General features: G+C 40.9%; 1 protein-coding gene across 1 annotated transcript; it reads left to right on the top strand.

Moving 5' to 3' along the window:
* The first annotated feature begins 7,910 nt into the window (after nt 1-7,910).
* NDUFA5 (NADH:ubiquinone oxidoreductase subunit A5) lies at nt 7,911-20,546 on the top strand. The gene is made up of 5 exons (XM_081102806.1): nt 7,911-8,515; nt 8,767-8,811; nt 9,385-9,501; nt 14,766-14,831; nt 19,005-20,546. Exons 1-5 carry the CDS (start codon nt 8,495-8,497, stop codon nt 19,104-19,106), a joined length of 351 nt encoding a protein of 116 aa, XP_080958932.1. The 5' UTR covers nt 7,911-8,494; the 3' UTR covers nt 19,107-20,546.
* Nucleotides 20,547-21,067: the final 521 nt, after the last annotated feature.

Raw genomic sequence — 21,067 nt, 5'->3', positions numbered from 1 at the left:
AGGGTCTGGAAAAAGGGAAGTTACAAGTTACCCTGACGTTTCACAAGTATGTTATCTAGGATGCAAAAAGACAATAGGCTCAGTTAAGGTAAAGATTGACCTTTATCAGGGAAGATACTGGCCTAGGACATGACTACCCACTATAAACTGCTTTTAATTAAAGTTTTAATTTCAGACCATCCTTTGTAGTTACTTTAGGTCTTTGAGTTTGCAAAATTGCCATGCAGGCCTTCCCTGAGCTAGTCAGGTTAACATGTGGCCTTTTTTTCATCCACATATTCCTTACTTTTAAAGTTTCAGATTCTGCTAAAATATTTCTGTTTCTGATGCCTGTCATCTCTTTGCTTTATATCTTAAATTTAAAAGAAGCCAATAAATTAATTTTTTTAAAAAATATTTTTTATTGATTTCAGAGAGGGAAGGAGAGAGAGAGAGAGAGAGAGAGAGAGAGAGAGAGAGAGAGAGAGAGAGAGAAACATGAATGATGAGAGAGAATCATTGATCAGCTGCCTCCTGCATGCCTCTCACCAGGGATCAAGCCTGCAACCCTGGCACGTGCCCTGATCGGGAATCGAACCATGACCTCCTGGTTCATAGGTTGTTGCTCAATCACTGAACAACACCAACCGGGCTAAATTAATTCTTAAATAAGGTTCACACCAGCTTTTTTCACAATCCTAAATTATTTCCGACTAACCTAAATTAGGTGTATTCCCCTTTGAATAGAACTACAGTCATTTATTGGCCAGGCATGAATTTTTTAGCTACTATGTGCCAGGTACAATGATAATATTAAACAAGGCAGTTCTCATTCTCAACTGAGGAGATAAAGAGATGAGCAAAAGGAGGTGATATTTAGCTTCCAGAGAGTGCGACAAAAAAATGTGCCACAGAGAAGATAAAGGCATGAGCTAAGTCGGATGAGAAGGACATTTTGGGATAATCTACTAGTAAAAAGGGACAGGCATTCCCAGAAGAGGAAATGCACATAGGTGTGAGGGAGAATGGCCTATGTCAGTGGTCGGCAAACTCATTAGTCAACAGAGCCAAATATCAACAGTACAACGATTGAAATTTCTTTTGAGAGCCAAATTTTTTAAACTTAAACTATATAGGTAGGTACATTGTTATTAACTTAATTAGGGTACTCCTAAGGCTTAGTAAGTAAAAGCCACACTCAAGGGGCCAAAGAGCTGCATGTGGCTCACGAGCCGCAGTTTGCCGACCACGGGCCTGTGTGGGGGCAACTCTGAACACTTATGATAGCTGGTCACAGAATGCGTTAGGGAACGAACCTACAGTAAATGAGCAGGAGAGTTAGGCGGGAGTCAGAACATGGGGGACATTATGTTACAGAAAAAAACCGGACCAGAACCAAACAGCGCTCTGAGAGTTTGGAGTTACACTTTATTCACCGCGGCGGGCTCAGGGAAATGAATCCAAATCTAAGCAAAGCTACAAGCAGAACTTCCCTTTTTATGGAAGAGCCAGCCCTTTATGTGCTTGCTGGCGTCGGCCTTGAAAACTATACAGTTCTATCCAATTAAAAATGCACCTGGCATGGCATTGGGTGTATCTAGTCTCTGGCCTACAAGGTCAGACAGCTAAGTTTATCTCCCCCATTATTCAAGCAGGCTAGAAAGCAAAGTTACTTTTTCAGAATAAGAGGCCATCCAAAGAATAGCAGAGAATTCCAAACAGTAGTTTTACAGAATAGGGGTTTTCCTTCACAATTATACAGTGAACTAGGGGATTCAGGGTTTTATTTTATTTCTTCCTCTGGGGCAGTGGAAGTGAGAAATCGCTTTATCCCTGGGGTAACCTGGGGTCAGTGGTATATCTGCCTTCAGAATAGAGGCCGTGTGTACAGTCTGAATATTCTGAATACATGCTCCCTTTGGGTATTCTAACGTAACCTCACCTCTCATGCTCACACATCCTTCTTTCCATGAAGACATCATCTTCAAAGATGTGAAATGAGTCTTGTCCCTCAAGTGTTCTGCATCTGAGAACCACTGCCCGAAGCAAGAGGAAGCCATGGGAGCATTTCAGGCAAAAACATCATGACCCATTTTAACAATTTCTCCTCTCGCTTCTCGTTTGCAGATCTTTTACCATTAACACCGAGATGTAGTTTTTGTTCCAAATTACTAGAAGGTGTTCCATCCATACATGGGTGTGGAGCAGCAGCACAGTTTTTGCCCCAGCACTGCCCAGAATGCATGGCTGGGGCGGTTAAAAAAACTCTTTCCAGTGTGTTAATCATTTGCTTTACCTAGATAGCTCATTTATATTGTTTTAAATGGTGTGCAGAAGTCTTTTTAAAAATTATCCTTGAGATCTCTTATTTTCTCCTCAAAGAGTGACAGAAAGGGAGAAAATTTGCAAACATATATGGTACCTTCACAACTGGACTTAAATAGCAAAATAAAATAAAATAAAATAACATTGCCATTTTATGAGGAAATTTATTACATAATTTCCTAAGTAGCAAGTTATCCTCATAATTTGGATAGGGGAACCAGCTATAATTGTTAAGAAATATTAATCGTGCTCTGTTAGCCATGATTGTTTTATTCTGATTGAAGAAGGCACATTCTAACCTGGCTGGCAGTTACACAGGGGACCTGGGAGCACACCTGGAAATGCAGCCCATCCTCCTCATTAGGGAGCTGCCTATTAACAAGAAAAGATTAACAACCTGTTGCAGAAACCAGAGCCATCAGCCCTTTGAAGACCCTAGCCCTCTACTAACCTGTTAACTGCCCATTTGGCACACCCTTTGGCTACTTCTCCATCCAATTTACCCAATATAAGCAGCTGGCTTATGATGGGGTGCTGAGCAGATTTTTGCGGGTGATCTGATGCTCCCCTGTACTGCCGGCACTATTAGAATAAATACTCATATATAATTCAATCATGTCTCTGCTTAATTGGCTCAAGTAGGGACAGGCAGCACAGACCCATTGATTGTCCAGTTACAATGTGATGTCTACAAGTTTGATTAAAAGACTTCTCAGAATGTATCCTTTGTGTAGCAAAGCTCACAAGTTCTTTAGAACTAGATAAGTTTAAGAAAATAGAAATAATGAAAAATACAGCCTTATCACTTAAGTTGGGCAGAATCCTCTTCCTTTGACATGCAGATGAGGTGTCTAGAGAATAACCTTTTAGAACTGCAGAGCTGAAATATCACGTCCTGCCTCCCCTCTCAGAGAGTAACAACGCCCTAAGAGGTCAAACGGTAAAATGATGCTGTTAGTGGGTAATTTAATTACTGAGGATATTCTTTTCTTTCTTTTTTTTTTTCAATTCAATGTGTTTGGAAGTTAATGGAGTTTCTGGTGAGAATGATTTCTTGGAGCAGTGTTTACGTATACTGTGCAACACTCGTGCTCTGGGAAGGAAGTAACACCTACCTCCTCGCCCACAAAGAGCAGAAGAAAGCCAGCCCCTGGGCCACAGGCACCACCTGGCTATTGCCTGAGTTGTCAGTAAGTAAAAGCCATTTCTAAATGGAGGTCAGTTCTACCAAAACAAGCTGAAGTCTGTGCCTACACGACAGACAGCACCACCTAGTGGGAGGAGAGTCACACAGGAATGGACGCCCAATGGGTTGCTTTCCAATTCTCTATTTTGAACTGTGTTCTAAGACTTAGGTGTGCATTGTGAATCCATTGTTCTCTCCTCATAACAAATGTAACCAGATGTCTCCGATTAACCCTCAACACTGGGTTTTGGAGTGGTTTGTCACCTAATAATTATAATAATGGCAATATTTATTGAGTTCTTGTTATACCCACACATTATGCTAAGCACCCCCCCCCCCACCCCCCCACACACACACCGCTGGCTTCTGTGCACAGTTGTGCAGGGGGCACCTGAATAAGGATGCTGGGGTGAAGGGGCCAGGGGGCTGAAATTCATCTTCCTCTCTGCTCACTGACACAAGTGCCCTGGTGAAGGGCTGTATAACCTGGAGAGGGCCAACATTTTCTAAATTGCATAACGATGCTCTGTAATGCAGTCCTGCTTGTGTATCTGCCTTAATTCACATTTAATCCTCACAGCATTCCTGCAAAGTAGATGTGATGTTATCATGGCCTTTATTTTTTTCCAGGAGGAAAGCTTCTTTACAAGGTTAGGTAAATTGCCCAAGGTCACAAAGTTAGTGAGAAGCAGAGCTATAATTTGAACCCAGTCAGGCTTGACTATATGTTAGAGGCCTCTCGGGTCGCTCGCGAGCACGCACATGCATGCGTGTGTGTGTGTGTGTGTGTGTGTGTGTGTGTGTGTTTACATGTAGAACGACTGCCCTCCCCATTTCCATTCTGAGGTGAGACATGCTGTGCAATGTCTTCCCACTACAGAGTAGCCCCTGTTCAAATGGTCCAAAGTAGAAGCAAGCTCAGAGCTGCCCCTGTGCCTAGCAAGCTTGATTGTGATATCTGCTCTGCTCAGTGATTCAAGCAACCCAACTAGTAGCCAAACCAAGAATGTATCAAGCACTGCATTAGAGAATTGGGGATTGCCATGCACCTCAAGACTTCACCAGCTACTGTAACATGATTTAACATTGACTTAATATTACCAATCTGGTCATCAAAGTTATGCATTCTGTGTTAGCTCAAAGTATATAATCAACCCTATGTTTTCTTACGGTATGTAAATCGATCCTGTGCTTTCATCTCTGGCCAAGTTCTCATTACGTTTGAGCAGCCTACTTTGGGAGTAAGGAGTGCTGACACTGGCAGTAAAACCACAAATGGCTGTTTGAAGCAAATTGAGAGAGAACATCAGACCAAAGGGAGCGAGCCTGAGTGGGAGCTGTGGTGACTCCTTTTCAGCCTTCTCCCCTTATTCCCATTTGCTTTTCTCAAGAGACACTGAATGTCTATACTCCCTCTGGGAATTTCCCTCCTCCCCAGTTTCTACCAACTCCCTATAAGAATCACTGGCTTGACCAGAAATGTTAGATGGCTTTTTGAGGACAGGAGTCCCCCAACTTCTTGAGTTGCTGGCACTTGAATAAACCACTTTCCTTCTCACCAGTGATGATTTCAGCATTATCTGGTTTGAAAAATAGGGTATTTCCTCCCAATCCTAATGGGGTGTCCTGTATCTAATCTAGTGTGTCCAAATAAGTATGTCACCTTTGTAGGAGCAAATGATACATCAGGTGGTTTCTTTTAGTTGCATAGTTTCTTTACATTTTGTATGTTATATATTTTGTGGGGTGTTATATATACATCCAGGAACATGCGTATCTTTAAAATGCCATCAATACATCATGCACATTTGTTAATATATATTGAATTGTCATTGTCATTGATATAATATATATTGAATTGTCATTGTGAATAATATGAATTGTCATTGTGGATAATTTAAATACTAGAAGTTGGAAATTATGATGAAAGTTATGGTAAAGTCTAATTCTTGGGCAATATTAACTGGAAAGGTTATATCCCATGGCTCATGTTTCTAGGGACAGCTATTCTAAATGGAAGAGAGGAGCATATGATCAAACTAATCTATTAACCAGTGTTAGTTTATAGTAACAAACATACTATACAGTGGCTTATATAGCATAAAAGTGTTAGCTCACCCATCAAAGGCTAGAAGTTTGAGATTAAGTTGTCAGCAGGGTTGGTTTCTTCTAAGGGCTGAGAGAATCTATCCCATGCTTCTAATTTCTAGTGGGTTTTTTTGTTTTGTTTTGTTTTTTGTTTGTTTGTTTGTTTTTGCAATCTTTGGTGTCCCTTGGCTTGAAAAAATATCATCCTGATCTCTGCCTTCATCTTTTCATGGCATTCTCCCTGTATGCATGTCTCCCTGTTCAAATTTTCCCATTTATAAGAATATCAGTCATACTGGACAGGGCCCACTCTAATGACCTCGCCTCAACAAATCACATCTGCAATCACCATATTTCCAAATGAGCTCACATTCTGAGGTAGTGGGATTTAGGACTTCAACATATGAAGTTGAGTGTGGACATAATTCAACCCATAACACTCAGCTATAGGTTTTAACATATCTTCAACTAGTATTTGAAAACTTATTCTCCAAAGTGATTATACCAATTCACCCCGACAAGCAATGTATGAGTGTTCCTGTTGCTCCACATCCTTGCCAACACTTGGTATTGTCAGTCTTTCATTTTTGTCCATAAAATGGCAATAAAATTATATTCCATTTACTTAATTATTAGAGAGCTTGAGCCCTTTTCATGTTTATCGAGTGTTCCTGTTTTCATTTTTGTCAATTGCTTTTTAATTTCTTTTGCCTTTTTTTCTATCATATTTAGGCATTCAATACATATGTTTTTATACTAAAAACATATGTATTGAATGCCTATTATGTACCAGATATTATTTTAGGCACCTGAGATATGGTAGGACATAATTTCCATTCACATATGGTTTATATTCTAGAAAGGATGATATAAAAATCCAACATAAGGTAATTAGATAGCATATTAGGTGATAAGGGCTGAAGAAAACTAAAGCAGAACCCTGGCTGGTGTGGCTCAGTTGGTTGGGTGTCATCCTGTACACCAGAAGATTGCTGGTTCGATTCCTGGTCAGGACACATGCTTGGGTTGTGACTTAATCCCTGGTGGGGGGCTATGCAGGAGGCAGCCAATCAATGTTCCACTCTTGCATCATGGGCCTTCCTTCCCCTGGCTGCTGCCACCACCTTCACTCCGGCCGGAGCCGCCTTTCCACCTTCGTTCTAGCCCGGAGCAGAACGCCTTTCCACCTTCCCAGGCTGCCCAGAGCGGCTGGGACAGTGTGGAACACCAGCATCATCACCATGGTGAAGACGCAAGCATCGGTCCCCACCCTGGCCGCTCAGCGCCTGCATATGCAAATTAACCCACCAGCTTTGTTGGGTTAATTTGCATACTCACTCCTGATTGGCTGGTGGGCATAGCAAAGGTATGGTTAATTTGCATCTTTCTCTTTCATTAGTGTAGATATTTCATTTAAAAGAAAAGTGAAGTAGAGTAGAAGGTAAGGTGTGCTTTGTGGTGACTTGCAATTTAAAATCTCAGGGCTAGATCAAGCCATATGGAGAAGGTAATATTTTGCAGAAATACTTGAAAGAAGTGAGAGAGTCAGCCATGTGCCCAACTGTTGGAAGGATTTTTCAAGAAAAGGTTGGAAGAGCAGCTATCTGAGTAGGGAAGGAGAATGGGAGGTCAGGTCTGAGAGGAGAGGGGCAGAAGGGGCAATCTCGTGCAGAACCTCATAGGTGGGTGTTAGGACTTTAGCTTTTACACTTCAGTGAAAAATCTTGGGGGGATTTTGAGCAAAAGCATTCTTCTAGGTACTAGGTTGAGTATAATAATACCAAAATTAAAAATTAACAGCAATCCTGTGTGCGGTGCTTTGTTCCATGCACTGAGCCAGGAACTTTACATATATTAACTCATTTATATTAACTTTACATATATTAACTCATTTATATTAACTTTACATATAGTAACTCATTCCAGACAGGTGGGGAGACCTGCTCAGGTTATTCGTTCTTTCTCACTGATTTATAGAAGTTCCTTACATGTTCTAGGTACTGCTTGTCTTTCGGTGATTGTATGTGGTTGCAAATATCTTCTCCCCTTTTGTGGGGTGTTTTACTACTTAAATTATGACTTTTGCTATTCAGAATATATGTATTTCTCTCTTGCGCTTTTCTCTCATTAACTTTTTAGTAAATGCCTTCTTTAACTCAAGTCACCCACAACTTTTGGCGAGTTATTTCCTCTTCTACCTGCTGCCATGACACTTGGTACAAACCTCTTTTGGAACACTAGCATGACCTAGCCTTGCATGTCTTCATCATTGTTCTGTGAGTTCCAGGCTGTGGGATCCTGTCTTACAAATTATGTCCAGGAACTAGCATGTGCTCAATAAACGTCTGTAGAGGTCGGTGGGGAAATGATGACGATTGCTTCAGGGAGTGAAATGGAGAAGAGAGGGGTTGCGATGGGAAATGCAACTGCATGCGGCAGTGCCGCGGCTCCACATCCCGAGAACACTGGAAAGCTCGCACGAATTAACCTTTGCAGTTCAGCGATCGCCGGGAGAGCTCCACGCCCACCCTCATGTTACTGCCCCCACTGGGGAGGGACGTGCAGGAATTCGCCAAAGGGGAAGCAGAGGGCCGGTTCCTAGAATGGCCACTCTCGATATTTTAGTTGCTTGGAGAATTTCCCTCCACCTTTGGGCGATGGTCCGCGGTGGAAGGGACAGGAACCGAAGGCGAGGCACCGAACACAAACCCCGGCCCGCACCCGCCGGGCTTAGACGCCGGCATACGCACTGCGCGTGCGTCCATTTTCCCTTTCGGAGCAGGCGCGGCATTGGCGGTCCTGAGGGGGAGGAGCCAGGCTGTTTCCAAGGCGACGGAGTGGCGGCCTCGGTGGTGGATTGAGCGGGTCTGGACGAGCTTCCCAGAGGGCTGCGCGCGCCCGGCGGTCGGCGCGGTCATGGCGAGCCTGCTGAAGAAGGTGAGGCGGGCGGAGGTCACTGGGTTCGGGCTGTGGGGTGGTCAGCCCGACGGGCCCGTGTTCGGCGGGTGGCGGAACCGGCGCGGGCGGGCTGGGCGGGGCGTGGGCGCCCGGTCCGCTGGGCCCTCGGGAGCAGAAGGGAGCTCGGGGCGGGCGGCACCGAGTGGCCGGGGGTTGCGGCTTTGCTCTGGCTCAGCGTGGGGGGCGCGCGGAGTGGTCACCGGCTTGAATGGCGTGTTGTTTTTGCGCAGACCACCGGCCTCGTGGGACTGGCGGTGTGCGAGACGCCGCACGAGGTGGGTACCCCTGTCCGGCTTTCTCCTCGGCGACCTTGTTCCCCGGAAGGTGACCGCGACGGCGACGTTTCCAGCCCAGAACCACAGCTCCTCCTCCTGAGCCCCTGAGAGTTGGTCCGGTGCCACAACGATTTTCCTTAAATTGTAAAAGAGATCGATAGGAGATCAATGGAAGGACTTGTGTGCATGCAAATAAGCATAACCGATGGACGCAAGACACGGGGGCGGGGTGAGGGCATGTGCGGGGCGGGGGTGGGGGGCGGGGGGAGGGGAGGCCGGGGGAAGGTCAATGGGGAAAAAAGGAGACATATGTACTACTGTTTGTAATACTTTCAACAAGAAAATAAAATTTAAAAAAAGAATAGAAAAAAAATAAAAATCATTATCTATCTATCTATATATATATGAAATAGATAGGACATAGACATGAAGAAATTACAGCTAAAGTGAAGTGGTTTTTTAAAAAACAGTTGTCTTTTTTTTTTTTCTTTAGGCTGTGAAACTTTTTAAAGTGTCCCATTTTGATTTTTGGTGGTATTGTAAAACAGACATTTGTATGATTTGTCTTTTCAGAGGTTAAGAATATTGTACACAAAGATTCTTGATGTTCTTGAGCAAATCCCTAAAAATGCAGCATATAGAAAATATACAGAGGAGATTACAAATGAGAGGCTGGATATGGTGAAAGCGGTAAGTAGCGGACTTAATTTTGCTTGCTTGGATTTATGGTATCCACGGCAACATTTAACAACAGAAATGCAGTTGCTTATTTTTTGCATATTCTGCTCACTTTCCTCTTATTTCTCTTCTTTTTCCTTCCATGTTTCTCCTCCATCCTTTCTCTTCCTTCCTTCATCAAACACCTGCTTACTGAGAGCGTTCTGTATGCAAGGCCCTATAGATGCTGGAGTAAAGGAATAAGATCAAGTCCGTTTCCTAAGTTAACACTGTGCCTGTTTCTTTTACCTCTCTTTCCTACCCAGTCCTTTATTGATCTTTCATTTTTTACATCAGTCTTTTAGATACATCAATCTTCATCCTTTTTTTCTAGTTTCAGAGTAGAGAATGAAAACAAAACAAAAAAAAAGGTGTGTTGTGTTTAAAGAAAACTGTCAGAAGCAACTCTTACAAAGTGCATTGTTGCAAAAAGGACTACATTAGTCACTTAACTACAAAATTTTATTGAGCATTTTAAGGACTGAATGTCTGTGTCCCCTTAGAACAGCCGTTCTCAACCTGTGGGTCTCGACCCTTTCACAGGGGTCACCTAAGACCATCAGAAAACACATATATAATTACATATTGTTTTTGTGATTAATCACTATGCTTTAATTATGTTCAATATGTAACAATGAAAATACATCCTGCATATCAGATGTTTACATTACGATTCGTAACAGTAGCAAAATTACAGTTATGAAGTAGCAACGAAAATAATGTTATGGTTGGGGGTCACCACAATGTGAGGAACTGTATTAAAGGGTCGCGGCATTAGGAAGGTTGAGAACCACTGCCTTAGAATGTGTATGTTGAAGCCCGATGAGGTTCCTGTGGCTGGAACCTCTATGGAAGTAATAAGGTTACGGAGGTGATATGGCTGATGCTCTGACCCAGAAGAGTTAGTGTCCTTAGGAGAAGAGACACCAGAGTGCTGCATGAGGACACAGTGAGAAGGTGGCTCTCTGAAAGCCAGGAAAATAAGCTTTCACAAGAAACCTACCCGGCCAGACCTTGATCCTGGACTTTCAATCTCCAGAACTGTGAGAAAATAAATTTCTGTAGCTTAAGCCACCCAATCCATGGTATTTTGTAAGGAGCCTGAGCAGACGAATATAAGCAGGTAACAGCTTCCAAATCAAAGGCTCTAGACCAGTGGTTCTCAACCTTCCTAATGCCGCGACCCTTTAATACAGTTCCTCATGTTGTGGTGACCCCCAGCCATAAAATTATTTTCGTTGCTACTTCATAACTGTAATTTTGCTACTGTTATGAATCGTCATGTAAATATCTGATATGCAGGATGTATTTTCATTGTTACAAATTGAACATAATTAAAGCATAGTGATTAATCACACAAACAATATGTAATTATGTATGTGTTTTCTGATGGTCTTAGGTGACCCCTGTGAAAGGGTTGTTTGACCCCCAAAGGGGTCGCGACCCACAGGTTGAGAACCGCTGCTCTAGACAGTAGACCACTGTTGATTCTTTGATACCAAACTATATTACACTATTGTTAAATTCCCACACTAGCACTTCATGAACTTTTTTAGTTATCCAAAATTATGTTCATAAACTCCAAAAGTAATTGACATATATGCAATAAGTAGTCTAATGTAAAGAGCTTTTATCGTTTCCTTAGGTATACAACAAAACAATGCAATTTGATGTGGAACTTTTAGCTTGGTAATTGTGGAATTAATTTAATTGTGGAGACTAAAGTCTCTAAAGGGGAAATTAGCATTTCTTTTAATTTTTCTTAAGGACAATGGGCTTATATATTTTCTCCCATTACAGAGTAAGAAATTTTCCTTTTTCCTTTCATAAGGTGAATGTCTTCAACTCTTATTTTATTCTTCTTTCCTTCTCAGATAGCCTTAAAATGTAGTTATATTCTATCTTAAAAGAAAAAGAAAACTTTTTATATTTTCCTGTACTTTTGCCCTGTTTCTCTTTTCTCTCATAGCCACTGTCAAGTGAAGAATAGTTCACTGTCATTTCTTTCACTTACTAGTTCTAAAATCGTTTTCCCTGGCCTGTGCTGTTTCAGTTGCCTGCCTTTTAACGGATTGGTCTGTGTATAGTCCCATTCTACATTATTGTATATCCTACACTGCCAGTACAGTGATATTTTTCAATATGTGAATTACAGTGTCTTTCTCCTTAAAAACTTTACCATGGTTTTCTGTCAGTGTTGCTCAAAGACTGAGTTTATAGATTTATGCTGAGCTGGCTGGGGAAACAACTTTCTATCCTTATCTGCATGATTTTGATGTACAGTCAGGTTTGGAACCACTGGCTTACATGATCAAATCCTTGATGGATGGAAGGCCTCCAAGGTCTGGCTCTAGGTTATCTTCCCAGTCTTATCTTACCATTTCCTGTTTTGTGAGCTATGCTCAGCAATACCACACTGCTGATAGTTACGGGGATTCCAGGCAACTTTATTCTTGTCGTCCCCCCCCCCCCCCCCCGCACCTTCTTAGAATGCTTACCTTCCTTATCTGTCTGGAAGTTCTTATTCAGTCCTCAAGATCCATTACCTTCTCTGTGAAACGTTTTCTAACATCCCTGAGTAGAGATTGACAGCTTCCTTGCTTCCATTGTACCTATCACGCCGTGTTTTATTTATGTCTTCTCGACTAGTCCATAAGTTACTAATGAATGATGATTGCATTCGTCTTGTATCCAAGAACCTAGAAAAGTACCTGGCACTCATATAAGGTCCCTCAGAAATGTTTGTTTATCCCAAAGGCTAAATACAAATAGGCTAAAAACAACCCCTTACGCTACATAATAGTTATATTGCTGATTCCTGTTTTTGGTTAAATTACCACAGATTTTTAACTCCGCTTAAAGCCACGCAGAGTCTCCGTGAATATTGCTATGACTGTAAAGTATCTATTTCCTAAGCTTAAAATGGAAATAAAAGTAAATATTTTTACAGATTATACTAGGGAGATAGTAATAGCATATTGGTGTAAAGCACTGGTTTGTAGCCTGTTCAATGATTTCATCTCAGTTCTAATACTAATTTGCTGAATGACTGTTGGCATATTGTCCATATTCTCTGTCTCAATTTCCTCATCTATAACTTGGGTATACTAATATCAACCCTGAGCACTTATTGTTAGGACTGAATGAGGTAATTTATGTAAAGTGCTTAACGCAGTTGCACGTGGTCCTCCCTAAAGAGATCGTATACAAGGGAAGATTTGCACAGAAGTGAAGGAGCAAGCTGTGCAGATATCCTGGGTTCACCAGCAGATGCCCTGAGACAGGACATGCCAGTTCCTATAGAGAATATTTTTGTTCTTCTCCCGGTCTTTATTCCATTTCTGGGCAACCCCTAAACCCCCGCCCCCCCCCCCCCCCCCCCCGCCACCACCACCACCATATTTATACTTATTTAGATATGTGTGTAGAGGACATGGTTTTTGGTTCTCAAAAAACTCAGTCTATTAGAAAATAAGCAAATATATGTCATGAATGTACTATACTAGCATTCTTTTTTTTTAAAGACTTCTTTTGTTGAAGGATTTATATACACAAAGAAATGTGCAGAAATCATGAATTTTCACAAAATCATCACACCCAGCCCATGTTAACATCAAATCGAAAGAGAGGACATTTCCAGAACACCAAAATCCTCTCTTGTTCCAATTAGTTATTATCCTCCTAAAGATAAGTATTCTGACCTCTGACATCACATACTCCTTTTGCTTTGGTTTTGAATGGAACCATCAGCATGTACTCTTTTGTGTCTGATTTCTTTCGCTTAATATTAATTTTGAGAGAATCATTGTTTATAGTTTTAGTTTGTTCATTCTCATGGCTGTATAGTATTGTAGTTCATTCATTCTATGATATGTGGTCATTTGGATTGTTTGTAATATGAAGCTGTGATTTGTGCTTCTTTGAATTTTCTTGAACATGTCATTTGGTTAACATTATGCATTTCTTTTTTTTTTTAATATATTTTTATTTATTTCAGAGAGGAAGGGAGAGGAAGAGAGAGATAGAAACATCAATGATGAGAGGGAATCATTGATTGGCTGCCTCCTGCACACCCCCCACTGGGGACTGAGCCCGAAACCCAGGCATATGCCCTTGACCAGAATCGAACTCAGGACCCCTGAGTCCACAGCCCAATGCTCTATACACTGAGCCAAACCAGCTAGGGCTATGCATTTCTTTTTAGTTTACACCTAAGAGTGCAATTCTGGGTCATAGATTAGCTACTATTTTTAATGCTAATGGTGTCAGAGGAAATATAGGAAATAATAAGAAAATAAAGTGGTATTTTAAAATCTATATTTTAGAAAGACTGAATTAGGCATCATTTTTTTTAACTCTTTATATATATATATATATATAAAAAAAAAAAAAAAGCCGTAGCCGGTTTGGCTCAGTGGATGGAGCATCGGCCTGCGGACTCAGGGGCCCCAGGTTCGATTCCGGTCGGGGGAATGTGCCATGGTTGTGGGCACATCCCCAGAAGGGGGTGTGCAGGAGGCAGCTGATCGATATTACTCTCTTTATATATATATAAAGAGTTAAAAAAAAATGATGCCTAATTCAGTCTTTCTAAAATATAGATTTTAAAATACCACTTTATTTTCTTATTATTTCCTATATTTCCTCTGACACCATTAGCATTAAAAATAGTAGCTAATCTATGACCCAGAATTGCACTCTTAGGTGTAAACTAAAAAGAAATGCATAGCCCTAGCTGGTTTGGCCTATATTTTTTTTTTTTATTGACTTTTTACAGAGAGGAAGGAAGAGGGATAGAGAGTCAGAAACATTGACGAGAGAGTAATATCGATCAGCTGCCTCCTGCACACCCCCTTCTGGGGATGTGCCCACAACCATGGCACATTCCCCCGACCGGAATCGAACCTGGGACCCCTGAGTCCGCAGGCCGATGCTCCATCCACTGAGCCAAACCGGCTACGGCTTTTTTTTTTTTTTTTTTTTTTTTACTCTTGATAAACATGTCAATACATGTTTAATAATATTAAGATAGAAAAACATTAAAACAGAAAGATGAAATCAGTTTCCACCAACTATTTGATAAAAATTAGTAAGGGTATGATGAAAGAAAAATTAATTACATTTGTTATAGCAAGTGCATTTTTTGTATATGAGTTTTTAAAATATATGATATTGAAACATCCAGCTATTGTGTTTACATATTTTTCTGTGTTTTTTTTTTTCCCCTTAAATTATAGGAACCAGATGTTAAAAAATTAGAAGACAGGCTTCAGGGTGGCCAAATAGAAGAGGTGATTCTTCAGGTAAAGAAAAAGTTGAATATATAGATGTTTGGCTTCAGAAGTTCAGAGACATAATGTATTGAGGCACGAAACTGACATTCCAGAAAGAAAGGAAAACTAAATTTCTTTTATCAACTCATCAAACATAAGACTAATCACAAGTAGAAAATACTTCTAATGTATATAGTAGTTAAATATCATTGATTATAACTTGAATTTATGAGGCTTCTATTAGAAGTTTGGAGTTTTATATTCTTTAAATATAATGGTTGTGTTCTTATTAGACCTTAGTTCAGATTAGTTACACAATTTTACTGTTTCTTGAATAATTTTATCTTTTTAGATACAAATACTTTCAAATTTTAATGGATTGGTAAGAATACTACAATTTTTAATTAAATTGGGGGAAATGATGCCCCCCCCCTTTTTTAGTTCTGCATTTACCCCCCAATTACTAGTAAGATTAAATGTTAAAAACAATTTTCTTATATTTCATGTTCTATAAATTATTAGTATTTAAGAAATTTTTTAATTGCTTTTTTAGAGAGAGACACACATTGATTTGTTGTTCCACTTATTTATCCATTCATTGGTGATTCTTGTATGTGCCCCGACTGGGGATCAAACCCACAATCCTGGCTTATCTGGATGACACTCCAACCAACTGAACCACCCAGCTAGGGCAATTATTAATACTTTGTTGTTGTTAATCCTCACCTGAGGATATTTTTCCATTGATTTTTAGAGTGGAAAGGGAGGGGAAGAGATAGGGAAACATTGATGTGAGAGAGATACATTGATTGGTTGCCTCTCATATGAGCCCTGATCAGGGCTAGAGATTGAGCCTGCAACTGAGGTACGTGCCCTTGACCAGAATCTGACCTAGGACTCTTCAGTCTGTGGGCCCCCACTCTATCCACTGAGCCAAACCAGCTAAGGCGATATTTTTATTCTATAATTTGTTTTTTTTTACACATTTCTTTGAGAGTTGTTTTAAAATAAAAGAGATACTAACCTTAATCTTTTGCCATATTGCCTAAACATTTTTTTTTTAGCCTGTTGTTTTGTCTTTTGACTTCAATTGGATATTATCTCCCATATGTAGAGGTTTTAAAAATTTTTATTTGGACAAATAATCCTCCCTCTATATACTCCTGTGTCTTCCTCTTATGTGAGTCTTATAAATATTCAGTTCTGTTTCATTTATTTTTTACAGTAGAGGCCCGGTGCACGAAAATTCATGCACTGGGGGGGCTCCCTCAGCCTGACCTGCCCCCTCTCAAAGTCCGGGAGACCTCAGGGGATGTCCTACTGATGGCTTAGTAGGGGAGCGGGCCTAAGCCGCAGTCTGGTCTCCCTCTGCTGGAGGCAAGGGGCCAATCATGGGAAGCCACTGCCCCCATCACCCTCTCGCTGCGGCTGCTGCCTCTGGCCTCCCTCTGCGGGAGGCGACTGGGCTGATGGCGGGGGGGGGGGGGGGGGGGGGGGGGCGATGCCCCCATTGCGCCGCTGCTGCTGCCACTGCCAGCCACCACTGAGCCTCGGCCCGGCCCTTGCAGCAGCTACTGCCATGCCAGCTGCGGCTTGCCTGGGCTTGAGTCTCAGCCTCGGCCCTTGTAGCAGCTGCCGCCATGCCATCCACGGCTTGCCTGGGCCTGGGTCTCGGCCTTGGACCCCCCAGGCCTGGCCGCACTCGGAGCTGGGAGGAGGTGGGACTCCCAGGCAGGCTCCGTGCGGTGCCTGCAGCATCAAGACCAGCCACGCCCACCTGCGCGCGCCCTTTGTGCGCCCAGCCATCTTGTGACGGTGTGGCGACTACTTAGCCTTTTATTAGTAAGGATTTTTTTGAATTTTTCAAAAAGGTAATCATTTTTTCTTAAGTTTCCTTGCCTTTTATCAAAGGATAAATAAGAGGAAATATTTGAAATTATTGTAGATTAGGGAAGTATTTAACTAATAGACATATTTAAAAGCATTGTTAGATGGCTCCGTTAAAAGAAAAATAGGGCATTCAGACAGCTTTTGATGAATGTACTGTTTCAATTATTAGAGGCCTATTTTCCTGGCCTTTCTGTTCATTAGCATAAGGTACTAGATGTAGAGTATGGGAACTTACTGGAAACTTATTATTATTGTCCTCTTCCTAATCCTCTTTCTTTTCTCCCTGATTTCACTTTGACCATAACTTTAGTTGATAAATTATCAAGCAATTGTAGTCTTATGATACATTAAGTATTTTTAAGTCAGTTCTGCAGATCTGCACATTTTCATGGGCAATATAAGGTTAATATTTCTATATAATTAAAGGGTAATATGCAAATTGACCCTAATGCCGGAACGACCGGTCGCCTCCTTGGCAGCACTAAGGATGTCAGTTAGACATCCCCCGAGGGCTCCTGGGCTGCCAGAGGGAAGTCTGACTGCCACCTAGGCCCGATGCCCCGGGGAGCGAGCTTACGCTGGCAGGTGGACATCCTCCGAGGGGTCCCGGACTGCGAGAGGGCGCAGGCCGGGCCAAGGGACCCCCGCCCTCGAGTGAACAAATTTTTGTGTACCGGGCCTCTAGTGTTTTATATAACCCAATATATCTAAAATATTATTGAAACATAAGTATTATAAAAAATTGAGTTATTTTACATTCTTTTTTATACTGAATCTTCAGAATTTGATGTGTATTTTAATACGTGCAGCACATCTGAATTTGAACTAGGTACATTGCAAGTGCTCACTCAGTAGTCACATGTAGATAGTGGTTACCATATTGGACCGTCCATTCTAGAGCTATAGTAAGAGAGGGATGAGGAAAGGATAGTGTGTCAGAAGCTAGAGACGAGTCAAGGAGTGGGCTACAAGGGCTGTATGCAACTGGGTCCAGCTCTCTGAAATAAGGCTGGCTTCACTGATCGTTAGAGCTGAACGGCCTCCCCACACTACAGTGCTTTGGGGGCATAGAGAAAGCATGAATATTCAAGAGACCCAGATCAGGGAAATGGCCATCCTAAGGGATATTTTTAATCAGTATTTATACTGTTTTCTTATTTCAGCCTTGGTAAATACTTCTACCTCCAGATTTCCTTTAGTCTACTATTTAACTCATTGTTTATATACTTTTTAGACTGTTGCTGCTAAACATAGATTGGCTGTTTTGAACCACTTGAGAATTATAGCTTCTGTTAGGATGAATCTAAGCACTTATTCTGTTTTGAATTCCTTCCATGACATCCTGACAAGTGTTCAACAGTGTTCTTCTAAGTTGGCCAGAGTTGTCATAGGTCTCTTTGTTCTAGAAAAAATGTGAAATAATAAGATACATAAAATATATTTGTTAGATGTGTTATGAATTGTATTTGAAAGGAAAAAGCGAATGTAACAATCTGATTAAGGAAACTAGTTCAATCAAAAATATTTTTGTGTGCCTGCTGCATTCTACATTCCATAGATCACTGTTTTACAGACTGGTCTCAAGTGATTATGGGTCATGAAATCAGATAGGTGGGTTGTGTCTAGTACTTGAAAAAATACAACAGAGCATGGCTGGCATGGCTCAGCGGTTGAGTGTTGAACTATGAACCAGGCACGTGCTGGGTTGCAGGCTCAAGGGCCATGTATAAGGCAGCTGATCAATGATTCTCTCTTATCATTGATGTTTCTCTCTCTCCCTTTCCCTTACTCTCTGAAATCAGTAAAAAAATTTGTTAAAAAATACAGTAGAATATAGAGTGTATCACAGCTCGTAAATGTAATATTTTTTTCTTTGAGTTATATGTGTGTGTTATAGATCCTTAGTAAAATTTTGTTTTGTTTCTTTTGTTTTTACTCTGGACTGTGGTGAAATAAAATTTGAAAGCCATTGACATCAATGAAGAGACATACTTTTGCTTCTCAAAGAATTTGTAGTCTAATGGTGAAATAGACAATTAAGATAAAAAAACTCACCAATTAAACTTTTGAACTAGAATCTAATATCAAATTTTAATCAAATAGAAGAAATAAAAATCTATTCTTTCTTACTCTTGGTAGTTACATAACTGACAGTTAAGGTAATATTAATTAATAATCAACATTTGATAAAACAGCTTATTAGGTACGACTATGAAAATAGTAGCTCTAGTAGTTATATTTTAGTTATTAGCTATGATAAATATCTATGAAACAGTATAAGCAAATGATTTTTAAAAAATATTTTATTGACAGGCTGAAAGTGAACTAAGTCTGGCAAGAAAAATGATACAGTGGAAGCCATGGGAGCCTTTAGTGGATGAGCCTCCTGCCAACCAATGGAAATGGCCAATATAATCATCATCAAATAACGTGTGTGTTGAAGGGAAAATGATGTGAATAAATGTTCTGTTATATCAAAAATGTTTCCATATCATTGACATCTTAGAATCAAGAAAACTGATAAGGCAGAACGTTTTTAGGAGACTTGTAAAAACTGATAATTATGGTAACAGGGACTTGCAAATCAGTTTTTGTTAAAGCATTCAAATTGTCCTATATAATAAAACCCTAATATGCAAATCAACCGAATGGTGGAACAACTGGTCACTATGACATGCATTGACCACCAAGGGGCAGATGCTTAATGCAGAAGCTGCCCCCTGGTGGTCAGTGCACTCCCACAGGGGGAGCTCTGCTCAGCTACAAGCCGAGCTGAGGCCTTCGAGTGCAGCAGCGGTGGTGGGAGCCTCTCCTGCCTCCTCAGCAGCACTAAGGATATCCGACTGTGGCTTAGGCCTGTTCTTCGTGGGGAGCGGGCCTAAGCCTTCAGTCAGACATCCCCCCTGGGCTGCCAGAGAGATGTCTGACTGCCAGCTTAGGCCTAATTCCCCAGGGAGCAGGCCTAAGCCTGCAGTCGGACATCCCTCGAGGGGTCCCGAGGGGTCCCCAACCGTGAGAAGGCACAGGCCAGGCTGAGGGACACCCCCACACACACACACACTCCCCACCCCCATGCACAAAATTTCGTGTACTGGGCCTCTAGTTTCAAAGATAATATATTTTTAAATAGAGGTTTTAGAAAGATTTGAAAGTTAATTGGAAAAATTCTTACATGTTGCTTAAACAAATGTATAGGTCACTATTTGAAGTGAAGTAGCAAGAGTAAAAACCATTAAATTAGAAGTGATTGTACAGTTGAGGAAATTGATTTGTATTTGAAAGAAAGATTTATTTACAGTGGTAGTTGGAAAACTTTTTTTGGGGGGGGTCTCATTTAAGGGAGTTAGGTTTCTGGTCCTTAACCAAAGTACATCAGAATAGAAAGAGAATTTCTGTACAAGAAGAGATATTAAGAGTTTCTAAAGTTTATCTGGCATATGGATAGGCTTATTTTCAAAACATCTTAGTTGTTATGGTTATAACTTCCAAGTGAAATCACTAAGGAGTTTTTACTAAGTTTCCAATATGAGGTAGTTGGTTTTCAAACAACATAAAGCTGTTCAAGGAAAAAAGTGATTGGTATGTTTAAGGGTAAACAAAAATAAAATTACTTTCAGGTGTCCTCTTTTCTTTCTAGCCCTATATCATTCTAAAAATTTAGTTAAATTTGGTATTTCTTGCCTTCAAAGATAGTACTTTTGGGTGTCTGTGTGTATGTGTATGTGCATGTGCATTTTGCTATCTCTGTGGCAAAGCAGAATCTTTCAGAATGAGAAAAAAATTATATATTTTTTCCCAATATATTCCCTTATAGAGCTGTACATTGAATGCTTAATAAATATTAATTGAAGTGGATTGAGTTACTTTTCAGCAGCCAGACTGTAAAGGGGAAAGCTTCTGGGGGGACGTGGGGAAAAGCATTAGAGGGAGAGGGTGAAGTCCAGGGCTTCTCATTCCCATGATTCTAGTGCAGCCGTGGGCAAACTACGGCCCGCGGGCCGGATGCAGCCCGTTGGAAATGAATAAAACAAACAAACAAAAAAGACCGTACCCTTTTATGTAATGATGTTTACTTTGAATTTATATTAGTTCACACAAACACTCCATCCATGCTTTTGTTCCGGCCCTCCGGTCCAGTTTAAGAACCCATTGTGGCCCTCGAGCCAAAAAGTTTGCCCACCCCTGGTCTAGTGCCATTGTGAACTCTAAATGGAGGCAAGTTGTAACTTCTCAGAGTGGCCTATTTTCTTCTCTGTAAAAGAAGTAGAATTTGTGATTTATAATTTCCTTTTCAATTCTTAACATTTGCTTTAATATGTAATACATTGTATTTATTGAGATCAAAATAACGTGATTGGTCCTAAGGCATAGATGCT

Source organism: Myotis nattereri (assembly GCF_964212035.1).
Source record: "Myotis nattereri genome assembly, chromosome: 11".
Classification (NCBI taxonomy): Eukaryota; Metazoa; Chordata; class Mammalia; order Chiroptera; family Vespertilionidae; genus Myotis; species Myotis nattereri.
This window is presented reverse-complemented; position numbering and strand designations above follow the sequence as displayed.

Excerpts from the sequence above, each read along its gene's own strand:
- NDUFA5 (XM_081102806.1), top strand. The coding sequence starts at position 8,495 with ATGGCGAGCCTGCTGAAGAAG. Across the intron at positions 8,516-8,766 it reads TGGCGAGCCTGCTGAAGAAG|ACCACCGGCCTCGTGGGACT; the intron begins GTGAGGCGGGCG and ends GTTTTTGCGCAG. Across the intron at positions 8,812-9,384 it reads TGTGCGAGACGCCGCACGAG|AGGTTAAGAATATTGTACAC; the intron begins GTGGGTACCCCT and ends TTGTCTTTTCAG.